Source organism: Alexandromys fortis, unplaced genomic scaffold, assembly GCF_014885135.2.
Source record: "Alexandromys fortis isolate MF-2015 unplaced genomic scaffold, M_Fortis_MF-2015_v1.1 scaffold_87, whole genome shotgun sequence".
NCBI classification, from domain to species: domain Eukaryota; kingdom Metazoa; phylum Chordata; class Mammalia; order Rodentia; family Cricetidae; genus Alexandromys; species Alexandromys fortis.
Genome location: NW_026067971.1, coordinates 6,846,029 through 6,858,349, shown reverse-complemented (window position 1 = coordinate 6,858,349; position 12,321 = coordinate 6,846,029). Strand labels below are relative to the sequence as shown.

Here is a 12,321-nt window from a genome sequence, read left to right as displayed (position 1 = left end):
TATTATTAATATGTATGTATTGGTGTGCAGGGGTGGGTGGGGAGGGGTACACACGGCCATGGTGAATGGCAGCTTGCAGAAGCTGGTTCTCTCCTTCCACTGTGTCCCTATATTGAGCTCAGGTCATCAGGTTTGTAGGGCAAACGCTTACCTCCCGAGCCACCGCTCCAGCCCAGACAATCTGTTCCTCTTTCCTCTAAGCCTTCAGATTTGCCCTGGTCTCTGTGCTGAGCCGTGCGGGCAAGGCCATTGGTGAGTTCTCATCTTGTAAACGGCCATTGCAGGCTGTGTCCTGTCCACTTCAGCCTCCTTCAGGTTAAGTCAGAAGAGCAGGGACACGGTACCCTCCTATAAATGGAAGATGGGCTGAAGCTTGGCCCCACTGGAGCGAGGACTCACCAGAGTCCTCAGGAGGTATGGGCCTGGCCCCTTGTTCCTTTCTGGGTAGCACTCCCAGAGTGCGTTCAGGAAACAGGAAACTTTACTCTAACTTTGTATAGTTTAATATGAAGTCTTCACACTGTAATTCTTAGAAACACTTTGGGGCAGTAGTAGCTGGGGAGGGGCAAAGGGACTCTTATCTTAGACACTAATTTACTAAGCATTTTAAAGGCCGCCAAGAGAATGTTTATCAATGGGGGAAATTCATTCATTCATTTATTCTTCCCCAGGGGAATTTATGTCTCTACGATCACTTGAAATCTGTACAGTGTGTTACATATTACATACGCCTCCTTTTAGCCATAGGTCAAGCCTGTAAGGGCATAAGAGAGAATGTTGGAAGCTTACAAGGTCACAGTTGGAGGCTGGAGCCCAGGGGCAGAGTACTACTTCCCTAGCAGATGTCACGTTTAGGGTTTTATCCCTCGTATAGCACAGACATAAAGTGACAACCCCCACCCAGAGAGCCACGTCAAACAGCACTGTTAGTAGCCACTGTGGAACATAACCCTCTGACCGCTCTTCCTCCTAGATCCCCTCTGAGGACATTGTAAGGAGCAGGCTCTTGGTCAGGTAGAAGAGCTGTTCTCTACCTCTATAGCTTGGCAGTTTCCCAACTCTGAGAACTTGCGTTCCCAGTGAAGCTCTGCCCTTTGTTTCCGTTTGAACATTTCAAAGCACAGTTTGAACACAGGAAATTCTTCAACATGGTTGCACCGTGATTTCAGCACGGCAGTATACAAATGTGCACTGGCTTCCAGCCCAACAAATTGGCATTTGACTCCTTGGAAGAAGGTTGGTATTGTCAAGAGGAAGCTTAGATTCTGACACTCGTGTGGAGGGTACAAGGAACCCCGAGAAGCTGAGTCAAAGACGTGGGCTCTTCTCCACGAAGAAATCCACATTTCAGGTTTAAGACTTTATCAGAATTCCTAATGAGAAAAAAACTTCAGATTCTAAGTCTTATTGTCGAAAACTCAAGTGGAAACTGTGGCCAAGGCCTCTTCAAGACTTTAAAGCCCATTCTTTCCCCAGCTCCATCCTCCAGGGACCTTAGAGCCCATGAATTGTAACTTAAGATGTACAAACATTAGCTCATGTTGTGTACTGGCCAGAGGCTCTGGGGCCTAGGGCCTTCCAGGTGTTTCTTCTCTTTGAGCTTTATTTCTGCATCCTACCCTGGCATTTGTGACATTCCTTCTCCCAGAGCTCAGTGAGCGGCAGGCTGTTCTGTTGGCTGAGAAAACATCCCAGGCGCCCCTTTCTCACCGACTCTGGCATCCTTAGTGGGTAGAAGGGGTTTTCTGCTCAGGGATAGAATAGGCCTTACAGTGCCAGTCCCACAGTCTGTGGGAGTTTGTCCCTCTTCGGCGTTGACAGCATTGCAGAATCCTCTAGGGTACAGTAACACAAACTCTTATTAGCCAATGGTGTCGCTGCAATAAAAAACCTCCCCACTGCACTGTCCTGGTCCCAGGCTATAATGTTACCCTTAATTCCCATCGCCTCTTTACCACTTTTATTACAGCTGAACACACGTTTCTCATTAGTGCCCTGGGCGATATGGGGAACCAGAATACTGGAAATTGTGTGGAATAGGTACCAGGTGTCTGCGTCAGTTTAAGATGCTCTCAGATCACATTGCGTAGATGTGAGAACAACTTTACCCTCCCCCAAGCAATACCTTCCCCTCTGTATGTGACTCCATGTTACGTGGGGTGGAACGGCAATGATTTCTTTGGGGGACAGGTAGATTAAGTGTGCGGCAAACACATCTGTTCCCCAAAGCTTCATCTGCGTTCTGTCAAGGCTGGGTACTGGCCCTCAGCCAGCGTGGAACTCAGCCTGGAATTCTGGGTGCAGCTATAGCATGTAACGAAGGGGCAAGTTCATTTGAATCTTTCTTTGTGAGTAGACCTGGGGATTTAGGTATTGATGGGATAGTCAGAGCTTATGTAGTTTCCCGTGTGTTCAGTAATCAACCACTAACTGCCAAAGATAAGGAGGAGATTTGGTCCATGAGGCCATGGAGTCTTTTATCTTAGCTGCTGTATGAACTGGGTGGTTTTGTTTTTTATTGATTTTTATCGTAGTATATTGTGAGATGGGCTTGTTTGTGCTTCGTTCTGATGGAGTCCTCAGTAAAGACCTGTGAAGTGCCAACCAGAAGTAGGCACTTTGTTGTTACAGGAGAGGCTGGGCCTAAAATCTGAGGAAAATGGTTTCCTCAGCCCGCTCCTGCTCTTGGCTGGTGGAGTGTGACTTTTGATCAGAAAAGCATCCTCTCTGTGCCCAGTTCCGTCACTCCCAAACCAGAATTTTAGCTACATCATCCCAGATGTATGACAAAGATGAGAAACTGTACACCTAGGGTGTGTGACCCAGAGCTGGTACACGCTAGCCTTCCGCAGGGACTCTTCGTGGGGTCTGCCACACACGGCAGCAACGCTGGGCACTAAGTATCTCAGAGCATCACTGTTGGGGATGCTGCTCTGTGAAGGGGGCTGATGGCATATCACTGGATGGTCTCGCCAGTATGGCTGTGGTGTGCCCTATGTGGGGGTGACGCATGGAACCGAGTCAGCCTCAGGGCAGGAAGGAAGAGGTCCTTTCAAGCAGGACACTGTGTCCAGTAAGATTTGAGGAGGCTGGAGTTCCTAAAGAGCCAACAGAGAAGGATCAACTCAACTTATACTTGGAGCGCACAGGAAATTTGGCTGTTTTGGGGGGCAGGGTAGGAGGGATAACTCAGGGCAAAGCATGTAGCAGTTAGTCGGAAGCAAGAGGAAGTCCGGTGAGGAAGGCACAAGTGTGGGATGGCTCTGGAGGGGATCTCTGAACACATAAATGCCAGGGACTTGGCATCTTGGAATTATCTATGTTAGTGGAATAAGTTAGATTTATTCTACCCACTTATAGAAGTTTCTGTCGGGATTCAGACCAAGTATCTGTAAGGTGATTCTAGCTATGCAATAGTAGTGTAGGGGGATGGCCTGTTTGCTTGTTTGTTTGTTTATATGAGACGGTCTTGTGCTATAGCCAGAGCTGGCCTGGGACTTGCTATGTGGCCAAGGATTGCTTTGAATTTCTGATCCTCCCGCCTCTGTTTCCTGAGTGCAGGGATTACAGGCATGAGCCACCAAATCTAATTCTTAGGTGCTAGGAGGGCAAACATTCAACCAAGACAAGTCGCAAGCCCTTTTCTGCCTTTTTTTTTTAAAATAGTGTTTGTGGATGCAGCGGACAGAATTCTGTGTCCACGTTACCTCTGAAGGTGATGAAGGAGCCTTTGTTCCTGCTCATTGGTCTCTGATTACAGGGACAAGTTTATATAGGAAGAGGAGACTATGGGTTTCCAGCTGGGGGCACAAGAGATGGGCTGTGGAGAAGCTGCGCAGATCACAGCGCAGCACAGAGTGGCCTGGCGGCTGGAGGTGTTGTACCCCAGTCAGGGGGTGGCTGGAAAAGAAACTGTCACTGTGCCCCGAGACCCATAGAGCGGACTGCACTCTTCCCAGACGGAGCCTGCTCTGGCGTGTAGCCAGGCACTGCAGTGTGTGGGCAGGCTGAAGGGGACCTCCACCACTGTGTATCGCATCTGCATTCCAGTCAGCAGGAAGAAGGAAAAGCCAGGACACCTCTCCTTCCTTTTGTAAGGACTCTTCTTGGAAGAAGCTATGCATGCAGCCATTGGTTACTTCTCAGAACCTGGTCACATGACTGTGCGGAGCTGCAAATGGGGATGGGACAGGAGCTCCATTTGAGATGACCCTGTACCTAACAGTTCTAGAGAGAACAGTTGGTGTTTGGAGACTGCTAGCGGGCAGGTGCCTAAGCCAGGAGAATGGCTAAACCATAGTGAGCAAGTGGTGGGGGATGGGGCTGGGCCGTGAGGCTAGGCTAGGTCTGGTGGGGCTTTGTAAGCCTTGGGGTGGTTTGGGGTTTCACCTGGAGAGTGAGATTTAGGGGCTTCTTTAAAAAGGACACCAGCACATCAATAGTCTTGAAATCTTTATTTTCTTTCCGTCCTCTCTCTGGGTTTTGGTTTAGCCCTTGGTGCATGCTGTTCTCTGCACACTCACCCAGCTCTTTCTCTCTGGTGAATTCCTGGAGAAAAGTCTCCGGGTCAGAGGAAATGGCTTTTGCCCTCTCACCAGTCTGTGGTTTCTGGAGGTGGTCCCGGCCTTACAGCTTTTTATAAGCATCCCCTCCCTCTCAATGTTTTAAAAAATGAAGCATTTCAACATAAAAAGATGTTGAAACTGTGTTTGCTGTAGATCCAGATTCCACAACGGGCATTCTGTAATAGTTGCTTTATCAGCTTTATGCGTGCCTGTCCATCAGGACATCTTCATTTTGGACGCGTTTCAGAGTAAGTTACAAACCACCCACGACTATGATGGGTTTGTTTGTTTGTTTTTGTTTGCTTTATTCCCTCAGACTGTGTGGGCACAGCCCAGTCTTGCTCCTCAGACTGCTGTCGGCCAGAGGCAGGTCCTCCTCTGAGGCCTCAGGTGACCTAGAGCAGACACACACATGTGGGGAGGCATCTTTTTTACCTGGGATGGGGAGGGTACCACCTCCCCGTGCTGTGCAGCATCTAGCATTGCCAGCGGAGTGGGGGCTGGCTAAACAGGGATGATTTCATTGTTGTATTTCCTATATCTGTCTGACAGTAGATTGAGCTGCTGGAGGCATTTTATATAATCTTTAAGATTTGTTAGCTCTATTTTTGTGTGTACATGGATATGTGTGTGGAGGCAAGAGGCCAATGCCAGGCCTCTTCTTCGTCGCTCTCCACTTTATGTTTTGAGGCCGAGTCTCTCACTGACCCCAGCTCTTTAGCTGGGTTGGTTGGCCAGTGAGCTCTGGAGTAGCTATGGTTACTTTCTACCACACGCGGCTTTTATGCGGGCGCTGGGGATCCGGGTCCAGTCTCCCTCTCACGGCAGGCACTTTCCCAGCCAAGCCGTCTCCCCAGCTTCTTATGGTTCGTGGTGGTGGCAGATAATCACTCATATTCACACATTATTTGTACTCTTCGTTTGGTTTTAATGTATGCCTAGTCATAGGCTGTGGGCTTCCTTCTTGTTTTTGTTTTCCAAACGTGTGGAGAAGAACATATAGTGAGCAACCACAAACTCCAGAGTGTCGAGAACACACCGTACCCTACCAGTTGGTTTTCTGCCTCTGTAACTGAATTCCTAGGGCATGACTGAGGGGAAGAAAGGTTCACGTTTGATGCGCCACTTCAGGGGGAGGGCTTGGAAGTCTGTGCCCCCACTTCCTGGGCCTCCAGTGACTGCCTTGCCCTATGTCCATCTCCTGGAAATGTGGTCCCTACTCCATAGCCCAGGAAGAGACAGCCACCATGCCAGGACCTGGGCCTCAAGAGTGCATTTAAGATCCAGAACACAGCACCGGGTGTATTTAGACAAGGACTACAGAGGGACTTAGAAAGGGCAGTTGTCCTGCTCTGTGATTTCCCCAGACTGTGTGCGTCTTCCATTTGACCTTGGGCTGGAACTGAACCCCAAGCAAGAGCTGTCGGCTCTTCCTGGGAGAATCTGAGGAGTGATGATGGCCTTGCAGAGGAAAGGCACGTGGAGCAGATTGCAGGCCCCTTCGTAGATGGGTTTTGGGTCAAAGACGGACCATGTTTTTATTGAGTTCAGTTTGCAATCTTTGTAAGTTCATGGCAGGAGGCTCTGAAACCAACTTGGTTCCCAAGCACAGTGGTTATTGTATCATCTACGTGCCCAGAATCGGGGAGCAGACTTTCTCTGAGGCTCCCCCACAGATTCACCCCCCACCATTGCTGTGGCAGCCTCTTCCTTCACCACCTCCTGCCTTCTCTGAAGCAGCTGGGCACCGTCCAGCAACGGAGCGGCAGCAATTGTTTGAACAGGCACATGCTTCCATTTCAGACCAGATTGCTATTATCAACCTACATAGTTTCTGTGAGTCCCGAAATAGACGTGGCCCAGTAGGTGGGGTGCCTGTTTATGACATAGCATCGGGGTACAGCAGTGGCTAGTCCAGAATTTCAAGTGGTGTTTGTTTGAGACTGAGTCTGCAGTTCTAAAGAATGTGTTTGTTACTTAGAAAGCAGGAGGAATTCAGCGGAATGCACCCAGGACTTTGATCTGGGTCCCCTTAGCAAAGGTTGAAGCTTGGTGGCTCCCTGTGGCCACAGTCCCAGAGGCTCATTGGAGGGGCCGGTGAAGAATTCTAGGCACCTCTGCCTTCTGGTATGTCTTTCGGACACACTGACAAACACGGATTAAAAAGGAGAGCAAGACCAGGAATTTATTGCGAAAGAAGAAAATTCACAGGGATGTGATAAATCAAAAACCCAGAAACATCTGCTCCACTTTGGAGGGAGGGGGATGCGGGTCTGGGTAATCCGAGGGTTTGAAAATGATTTTTAGGAGAACACAGCAGGCTTAGAGAACAAGAGGGGCCCAGGACAGATACACAGGGATGACAAAGGTTTGCATTGATCTCTCTGGAATGTTGAATGGGACATGGACAGGGATGTTGACACACTGTGTTCTCTCAGCCTGTCATGAGCCCGGTCGGTGCAAGTCCTGGGGTCTTCTCCGGGGTCCAGACTTTAGACTTACACAAAAGCACCAGAGGGAAGTCAGGCATCCATGGTTTTCTCAGAATTCCTTTCATTTCAACAGCTAACATACCAAGATGGTGTATTTTGGGGGTGACAATTCCTGCGTCCCTTCAGTATCTCATTTCCTCCTCCCAGATGTTTATCAACATGGAATGAAGCTGAGAGGTAGAGGAACTGCAGCTCGTATCACTGTAGGAACCCACTTCTCATTAGTTCCTTGTAGCCAACAGGCCAGGGGTGCAGGGGAGAGGAGGGGGAGGGAGGGAGGAAATGAACGGGTATATGTATATGAGTCTCCAGGCCAGGCGCTACAGTGGGGTCCTGAGAGCCTAGTGATGGGTATGAATAACGTAGCCATCAGGGAGGTGAACAGGTGTATTGTTGACTGGCTGTAGCAGGCGTATTCACCTGTAGTCACTGTGGTAAATGAAGCAGAAGAGATGAGCAAATAGATTGTGGGGGTGTGTGAAGAGGTGGGGGATGGAACAGTACCTCCTCCAGCTTGTGAGTGGGGCTGGAGCTGAAGGGTGACTGCGACAAACTGGAGTAGAGGCAGGGAGTTGAGAATCTCCTACCAAGACAGGAGTGAGGTTGGAAGGATGGGAGGCTAGATCAAGCCAGACCTGGTTGTGCACCCTGCAAAGGGGCTCAGACTTTGTTTAGTTCTCAGAGTGATGGGCGTCTGAGATAGGAAGAGCGGGCATCTCCCTGTGAACAGCTGTAGAGATGGGCTCCCTGGGTTAGGACTCCCTTGCTATAGAGCTGGCTTGGGGAGCTTGAAGGGTGCAGCCTTCTTAATTTAGGGGGCAGTTGGGAATTAGAGGTAGAGAGGAGTGGATGGATGGTTTAGAATCGAAAGTTTCATTGGCTCGAGGAATGGAAAACGAGGCTGCAGGAGCCAACTATGACCAGAGTTCTGCTTTTCTGATTTGTAGCGCTACTTCAGACTCTGCCTGTTGAGGGACGGTTTTCCTCTCCTCTGCCCCAAACTTGGCTGTGCAGGTCTGGCTTCAAATTCCTCTTCTTAACACATTTTGTTTTGTATCATTCCTAACAAGAAAAACTCTTAAAAGGTATCAAACTATTCGGGGAGTGTGTATGCAATTTTAGGGCTTTAATATTATTTGTGTATAGTATTATTTGGACTTTTAAATAATTTATTTCAGCAATCTCAGGCTTTCTTCCAAGAGAGGAATTAAAAACACAAATTTGTCAAATGGAAGGTATCCTTCATCCAAAGGGATACATACATTGGTGACTGTGAGCCTAAAGAGAATTTAGAAATCAAAATTATGCAAAAAAATTGAAAAGATTGGGATTTCAGATGATGAGTTCTGAAAACTGCTGAGTCGCAAGGGCTTCACAGTTGAGTTAGCAGCGAATCCATCACCCACAGTGTCTCTACTCTTGCCGAACAGCTCATGTCTGTGATTCCGTCCGCAGGTCCAGAGCCCAGCACCCCATGTGAGCTGTCACCGATCAACGCCTCTCATCCTGTCCAGGCCTTGATGGAGAGTTTCACCGTTCTGTCTGGCTGCGCCAGCAGAGGCACAACTGGGCTGCCCCAGGAGGTTCACGTCCTAAACCTCCGCATTGCGAACCAGGGAGCAGGGCGGCTGCAGAGGGAGGTGAGTGCGGGTGTTGCCGTCAGAGACAGCTCTGAGAGTGAATTCTATGCCTCTGTCTTGGGCCCTGAGAATCAGAACTCAAGTCATCGGCCTTGTAATGAAAGTACTACGACCTGCTGTGCTGTCTCGTTGGCCCACTTACCTAAGATTTTAAATTGTCTTTTCATCTTTACACATGACCCTCCTTTCTTCTCGTCTAACTGTAGCTTATGAATGCATTGCTCTCGAAAGATGAGTCAGAAAAAACTCTACAACAAAGGCAGTACCCTGAGGGGAGCTCTTATTGTGGTTGAGGTATCTTCTCCAAGATGGCGGTCTTGGTGGTCATGGAGAAGATGGGAAGCAAGCTCATGATTGTTCGGTGTTTGCTCTGGGCTGAGGACTGTTGGAAATGGTGCACTGGCTTGGGGTGCACTGGCTTGGGGTGCACTGGCTTGGGGTCCCTTCACTGTGTGCATTTTACAGGTCAGGCTACAGGTGTGAGGACACAAGTTTCAGGGGCAAATGATCCATTCTTCCCCGTGACTCATCTGTAGCTTAGACCGTGGATCAATGGTCTTCTTGTTGCTTTTAAGAGGATGGGTTTTCCCACACAAACAACGCACAGTTGTCATTTTTAGTTTATGTGTCAGCAATGTTATCAGGCAAGGACTGTCTCCCTAGGGGAAAAGCGTCCACAGTAACTCCCAGTGGTGTGGAGTTTAGGAAGACAGCTGTAAGACGGAATTTTTCTTTCAGTTTTTTTTTCTTGGTCAGGAAAGTGAATTCTACATCTGCTTGTGTATGTACTGCGGGCATCTCCTTGCCTTTTGGGGTCTGTGGGGGTAGCGCAGGCATGGAATTCTACTAGGAAAACAGAACTGACTTAATCTGAGGGAAGTGTGCAGTGTTGGCTCATTTCAAAGTCAGGGCATCTAGCCCTCTCCAGCTCCGCTGGAGATTATTGTGAAGCCTCTTGGTGGCTTGCCATTGTGGCTGCAGCGCATTTTTCAGGTCAGATTTCCTTATCCCAGTAATGTGTCTTTAATTCTCAGCGTATGTGGGAGAGTTTGTGGTGGGAGGGGGGTGGGGGGTCGGAAATACAGCCGCTGTGAGGCCTTGCTGACTCCAGCAATTCCTCGGTGTAGCAATTACTCATTTTATATATGCTTCTCTCGGAGGGAGTGAGGAGGAAAAAGAAAGTCCGGGCTGTTGCAGGAATGTCAACAACCAAAAATTCTTAGTGTTAAATCGTGCGGTACTTCTGCGGACTCTGAAAGTGGATTTGATGAGATTGCCACAGCGAAAGAGAAAAAGACTTCGGGGAGTGACATTCCATTCCAGAGCGTGGCCGTGCAGAGGATGTGTGGCTAGCTAGGGGCCTGGCGAGGCCAGTGAGAGGGCTTGTGCAGGGCAGCCCCAAACCATGTTCCTGCCAAGCCTGTTCAGCCAGTGCATACATGCTCTGTGGCCCGGATGTAAAGGCATTTCTGCCACTAGAGCGCCAAGGGGAGCCTTTAGGGTTAGGTGGCTGTAGCACGTGCCTGCTTGCAGACGTGATGTCGGGACTCTGGATGCTCCAGCCGACTCTGCAGAGCTGTCGTATAGCAGACCTCAGAGCACACACAAGTATTGAGGATGACATGAGGAAGAGGAGGGTTTGTTGATTGCCAAGGTCGGGAGGAGAAGTGTTAAACCCTCTCCAGTTCCTGCCTCTGCTCATAGTTTTGAAATAGGCTACCCAGTCTATGTGTTAGCACTTCTAACTCTCTATAGTAGTTCCAACCCCTGATGTCATTCTTGAACATGAGGAATTATGAGACCAACCCTCTTTGTCCTCAGCTAATTAGGGGTGCAGGATCAGCCCCAGGGCTATGCTAGACCCCCCTTCTCTAACCTTTGACCAAGCCCCACTTCCTGGATGCTGTTACCGAGCTTCATCTGAGGAGAGGTTTCCTATTTCCCTCGGCAGAGGTGACAAGAATGTGTGCCTGGAAGTGGTCACCAGCAGGTTGACAAGATTTGAGGGAAGGTGGGATAAACGGTCACGTGGTCCTGAGGGGAATGGGCTTGCTACAGCCTGTCAGGATGTCCTTTTCCCCAGGCATTGCTCTTCCCCTGGCTCTCTGCTGGCATGAGCCTGGAGACGCTAGATCTAGAATTAGGGTTTCTTCATCTGGGACCTACCACTCGATGTAATCACAGGCTTGGGAAATAGCAGCCTGGAGAGAAGTGAGCAGGAGCCTGGCCAAAGGCTCCGAATACAGAGGAGAGATGAGGCCAAAGGCCCCGAGGTAGTAGATTGTGTTCATTGAATGTGTTATTACTTTCTTTGCTTTGATTAGAAACACTGTTACCGTCATTATCCTTACGTGGGCTGGGCTGAGTGGGTGCTGAGGAGGAACGTTCCTGGAAGCCAGAGGATAGTTGTGGAGTCAGCTTCCGCCTTCATCTTCACCAGGATTCAAACTCAGGTCTTCAAGCGTTTTCGCTCTCTGAGCAGTCTTGCTGTCCACACCTAGGGCCTGTTGAGTGAGCAGTCCCCCTCCTCTCTGTGAAGCCGGAGTCTGGTGCTTTGGGGCACCTCCTGACTGTGAGAAGGCCACACAGCCTCAGAGCCTGGCTGTAGCAGCGTGCTTTCGCTAGATGGTGGAATAGTGACAGTTTGTTTCCTGTCTTTTTGTTTCTTGTGATCTGTTTCCTGGGTTGGTGTGTCTTTTCCCACCTATCTCATTGTTTCTTCCCGGAAAGACTGCTGAGGGCCAGCCTCCTGCACGGCTACATGCGAGGAGACATGGACACTTATTTACATGTGTTCTGGTGTTGAAAGAGACACTGTTCTTTTTGGGGGTGGGGGAGGGATGGGGATTAAACGTCCACCTCCCAGCATGCTGTGATTATACCTGTGTACTACCATGTTCCCTGTATGTGGTGTTGGGATTTGGGCCCAGGGCTTCGTGCATTCTCCCCAGGCACCGTGACTCGGCCCACGAAGGAGTGTCAGTGGGTGAGTGAGCCAGTGCCTGGCTGCAGGGCTGGCGTGAGAATCAGGAGGCTTCACTGCCGTGGGAAAGGGAACAGGTTCAGTAACTCCACCTGCTAGAAAGCCCGTAGCCCCTCATAATTTGATGTATTTGCTTCTCAGCCTCCTTCCAAAAGAGGATTTGGGGGTGAGCTCCCAACAACAGACACATCAGCTTTGTGAGCAGACATGTAAGGTGAGGAGAGAAAAGCTCACTTTGCTGGCCGTGTGGGTTCATTTGTTTGCTATGATGGAGTCTGAAGTGTGGCTCCAGCTCCTCGACGGTTGTGCTGATGGCTGTGTTAATCACACATGTGGCTCTAAGCTGTTCTCTCAGTATCCATCCCTCCGTGTGCAAGCTGTCCCTTCCTGGTCTCTTCCTGGGGGTAGGAAAGACCAGAGTAGGAGAAAGAGAAGGAAGGAAAGACCCAAAATGTGCTACTGTCCTTTTAACCGCTTTCTTATCTCCAGATAATGGTAACAACAGTCTGGTGGTAGGGGCCACAGTGGGCCTCCCCTTGCCAGATGGTCACAGACACTCAGGTAGCCCTGGGCAGCCTGAAAGAGAAGCTTGGCTGTCTGAGTGGAAGGAGACATCTGGGCTTTGAGAGGTTGTGCCACCA

General features: G+C 49.6%; 1 protein-coding gene across 1 annotated transcript in view; it reads left to right on the top strand.

The window, feature by feature from the left end:
• Window positions 1-12,321, top strand: part of Tgfbr3 (transforming growth factor beta receptor 3) — a 170,826-nt gene that overhangs the window by 57,232 nt on the left and 101,273 nt on the right. Inside the window, exon 3 of the mRNA XM_050155755.1 lies at window positions 8,513-8,697. Coding sequence (XP_050011712.1) covers window positions 8,513-8,697 — 185 coding nt within the window. The remainder of the gene's footprint in view (window positions 1-8,512; window positions 8,698-12,321) is intronic.